Raw genomic sequence first — 3,990 nt, 5'->3', positions numbered from 1 at the left:
CAACTACATCTGTTTCATTAAATCCTCAACTAGAGCAGGCTACACAATGAAGCTAAAACACCGAATTTCCAAAGTGTCTGTCTCTAATCACTCTTATTTCAGGAGAATTTGTCGCCTGTGGAATGCCCTACCTATCATTGACATAAGCCTATCCCTACCAACAATTAAACATCATTTAAAGGATTACTTTTGGAACCACTTTGTCGATAATTTTAACCCCAATGTACCATGCACATTTCACTTTTTATGCCCCTGCTCCAAGTGCTCTCAAATCCATCGTACTCCCAACTTCTTACCTCTTCACCCTCCCTAATCTATCAGTCTGTTCATTCTTATTTTACTTTTTACTCTCCTAAATTCATTTAATTTAATCTTTTTATTTTTAATATTCTGGGCACCAGTAGAGCGTACTGGTGTACCTTCAGCACGAACTCAAACTTAGTACACCATCCACATTTTGTTACTATTTCAGTCTATTATTTTGCTGTAAAATCTAATAATAATAATAATAATAATAATAATAATAATATAGGTTCCAGCAGAAAAAGTATTATTGAAGGACTGGGTGTTATCTATCGATAATAATTCAATTATATTTTTATCCCTTATATTTTGATGTTAAATATCCGTCATTTACTCAGTACCCCGGACTGTATCACTCTTCAAAATATTTGGTGAACTGAGAAGAGGCTATAATTTCTGCTGGCTCATAACCACAGAACTTGTACAATCATTTCCAATTATTTGCTGTATTATTGTGAATCTTAATATAAAAATGGTCACAACTTAGTGGCAATAGTTGTACTTGTATTGTTTACCAATACCATGCATGCATCTAGCTGGCTCTGCCATAATTATTACATCACTTCCTGTTGGACCGCATGGAGCATCCGGTATAGGGCAGTTTCATATCTAGGGTTGAGCCTATTATTCTCATAAATTTTCTCATTATTCTTTCTGGAAATTCTTAATAATTTCCCCCATTATTCTTTTCATTTTATCCTATTATTCTCAATTTATTCTCAATAATTTTCTCAAACAATCAATTTTCACCTAAAAATTGCATTCCAGCAATGTTTTAAAAATAGGGTCTTCCAAAAAACACTAGCCAAAAATTTTTAAATTTTCTTCTGCAATTACTATTGACCTCAACTCCACCCATTATTCCACTATTATTCCTATTTCCATCCAATTATTCCAGCATTATTCTTCATATGAGGAAGCCCCTATTATTCCTAAAATTATGCTGGAATAATAGGCTCATCCCTATTCATATCCATGTGTATTAAAGTACCGTATTTTACCGTATAAACGCCTGGTCCAAATAAACGCCTGTCATTAATATATTCTAGCTATAGATACGCATATTTTTACCAAAAATAATACCCCTCTGTTTAGATAGCTCTAAAGTGCTTAAAAGTTAGAGCCTGGTCTAACTTTCCTGGAGTTGGGGGTTCGATTCCCGCTCAGGGCCACTTTTTAATTTTTTTCAACGAATTTTTTTTGCTGCTAAGAAATAAACGCCCGGGCGTTTAATCGGTAAAATACGGTATCTATGTTTCTCGCATGACCTAATCACATTCATGGATGATATCATATGAGAATTTTTGACATAGTGTGTTGCTATAGCTCTTCTTCAGAAAGCAAGCCTTGATTGCATAGTTGAGACATGATGCTTTTGCTGTTATTTATAATGTGGCTTAGAGAAGCGAGAGCTAACTTGATAGCGCGGGCAGCTCTTCCTCGTAGACCATTGCAAGAGACAACCAGAGGAGCACGTCGAGCTGCAGCCATCATCGCTGGAGATATAGTCTGGTATAAGAATGATGAAGACGATCATTGCAAGCTTTTGGTGGAGCCTGACCAAGAAGTGGGAACAAGTTACTTTTACAAAAAAGGAGAAATGGTTAGTGGAATTAAATTTTACTGAGGTAGTTATACGGTATTATTTTAGGTTGTGGCGATTCATTGCAAAGTACCCAAAAACTGTGTTGTGTGACTCAGTGCCATTTATACCATGTACTTACACTTATTTGTATGAATACCATATTGTATAAGTTTTTTCTCTGCATCAGTGTATTGTTGATTTTGTTCGTCATTTGTTGTCTGGTCAATAATGTATCATCTCAGCCTGAACAGCATAGATCAGTACTTGATTGGTCTGAACTGCACCATGCAGTTCAGGCTTGAACTCCAAGAGCAAACATAGATCTATGTATGTCTTGTGATGTTGAAAAGACTAGGTTTTTAGCTTATAGTCTATCTACATATGCTATGTACTTATCTCTGCAGTAATACCACTCGCATAGAGCAAACAGATGTATCTAGAGTTATCCTTGCTATTACCGTTAGATCTATCAGTCTTGCCCACATCATTGATAGTTCTATTAATGCCGTGTTACATTGTACAACCTGCTGCATGTATAAATTTTTAAAAATAATAGCAAAATAATAAAATCTGTCTGCATCATAAAAATCTAACAATGCTATTAGTACACAAAATGATACAAAGGTTGCTTCATCCATTATTTGTCAAATTTAGCTGAAAGACTAGACTCAAGAACATCTGTATCTTTTATCAGTGACTCATTTTCACTATAAAAAGAAAGAACAGTATGTGTACATGATTAGAGTATTGAGATTGAGAAAGAGAAAGGGAGGGAGGAGGTAGAGAAAGAAAGAGGGGAGGGGAGAGACAGAGAGAAGGGAGGAAGTCAGGGAGGAGGAAGAGAAAAAGAGGGTATATGATTAAAGACTCACTCATCTTCAGCCTCATCACTCGTATCATCTTTGTTCTCATTCTTTATACCAACAATGGCTACAGTGTCCTCTTCTTGTGCAGTCCTTACCCTACAAGCATTAGACCATGGACAACAACACCTATCAGAGAATAAAGGTTAAGTATTGTTTTTCATTTAGATGCTAGATCCTTTATAATGGGGTATTGGGGTCTTTATAAATTTCAATATACATTCATGCACATTTTAAATACATTGCCCCAAATGCAATTCATGCAGCTATTTGTATATACCAAAGAGTGTTGTAGAAACTGTTTTGTAAGTCAAATGAGCTATATGATAGGTAAGATGACAAGAAGGAGTAGATCTACTGAACAGTATAGGAAAAAGCCTGAAATATAATTATTTAGTCTCCTTTTTCTTGTTTCTAAAGTTCAGTATGAAAAGGCATGGCAGGTGCATTTTTTTGAATCATGCTTTCACCTTTGCACCCTTTCACTGCTCCCTACTACTGTTCATACTTCCACATATTCCAGTATACATTACAGCCACTCTATGTATACTGTGATATCAGTTTACATTCTGTGTAGCGTGGTCAGTCTGGAGTTAAATCAAATCAATACACCTACTTAATAGTGACACAACAGAGTATATGCATAAATAACACATTTCTGCTTGTCTATCATGCAAGTTTAAGGAAAATCAGTAAATCACAGTACATGTACTTGTACCTCAGATAGTAGAATATGTTAATCCTCTGTAGCCATGGTCTCAGAAACAATTCATCAATTCTCTCTAAACTCTCTCCTTTTGTTTCAGGAAGTGTTAGCAACACAAATAAAAATGAAGCAAAGAGAAACCCTGCCAGTATGTAGAATGTACCGGTCGTCTTTAGTACAAAACTAAGAAGTAACGGGGTTACCATAGCAACCACAAAGTTCCCAATCCAGTTACCAGAGGTAGTGACTGAAACAGCAACACTTGAAGAGAGAGAGGGAGAGAGAGAGGGAGAGAGAGAGGGAGAGAAAGAGAGAGAGAGAGAGAAAGAGAGAGAGAGAGCAGTATCAGCTAACCTCTAACAGAGAGAGGAAATATTTCACTAGTCACCACCCAAACAACTGGTCTATAAAGAGAAGTATCAATAAACATCATGTGCAGGAACAAAAAACTTTATCACTGGTGTCAGCAATTGCCCAGGATTGTGTAAGTTTGTATAGCTCATCAGCTATACAAACAACTGTCATGCATGATG

General features: G+C 36.1%; 1 protein-coding gene and 1 long non-coding RNA gene across 2 annotated transcripts in view; one reads left to right on the top strand and one right to left on the bottom strand.

The window, feature by feature from the left end:
- Window positions 1-2,121, top strand: part of LOC109587354 (uncharacterized) — a 6,107-nt gene extending 3,986 nt beyond the window's left edge. The window contains exons 4-5 of the long non-coding RNA XR_002187548.1: window positions 1,617-1,906; window positions 1,955-2,121. This is a non-coding gene — a long non-coding RNA (uncharacterized LOC109587354). The remainder of the gene's footprint in view (window positions 1-1,616; window positions 1,907-1,954) is intronic.
- A 277-nt stretch (window positions 2,122-2,398) lies between these two features.
- On the bottom strand, window positions 2,399-3,902 carry LOC109587349 (galactose transporter-like). The gene is made up of 4 exons (XM_020003590.1): window positions 3,811-3,902; window positions 3,470-3,718; window positions 2,761-2,880; window positions 2,399-2,595 (listed from the first exon to the last, which is right to left on the bottom strand). Exons 1-4 carry the CDS (start codon window positions 3,888-3,890, stop codon window positions 2,526-2,528), a joined length of 519 nt encoding a protein of 172 aa, XP_019859149.1. The 5' UTR covers window positions 3,891-3,902; the 3' UTR covers window positions 2,399-2,525.
- Window positions 3,903-3,990: the final 88 nt, after the last annotated feature.

This window comes from Amphimedon queenslandica, unplaced genomic scaffold (assembly GCF_000090795.2).
Source record: "Amphimedon queenslandica unplaced genomic scaffold, v1.1 AMPQUscaffold_12603, whole genome shotgun sequence".
In the NCBI taxonomy this organism is placed as follows: domain Eukaryota; kingdom Metazoa; phylum Porifera; class Demospongiae; order Haplosclerida; family Niphatidae; genus Amphimedon; species Amphimedon queenslandica.
Note: the sequence above shows the minus strand (reverse complement) of the source record. Positions and strands in the feature narration are given on the sequence as shown.

Excerpts from the sequence above, each read along its gene's own strand:
- LOC109587349 (XM_020003590.1), bottom strand. The coding sequence starts at position 3,890 with ATGATGTTTATTGATACTTCTCTTTATAGACCAGTTGTTTGGGTGGTG. Across the intron at positions 3,719-3,810 it reads TTTCCTCTCTCTGTTAGAGG|TGTTGCTGTTTCAGTCACTA; the intron begins TTAGCTGATACT and ends TCTCTCTTCAAG. Across the intron at positions 2,596-2,760 it reads AGTGATGAGGCTGAAGATGA|TGAAAATGAGTCACTGATAA; the intron begins GTGAGTCTTTAA and ends TTCTTTTTATAG.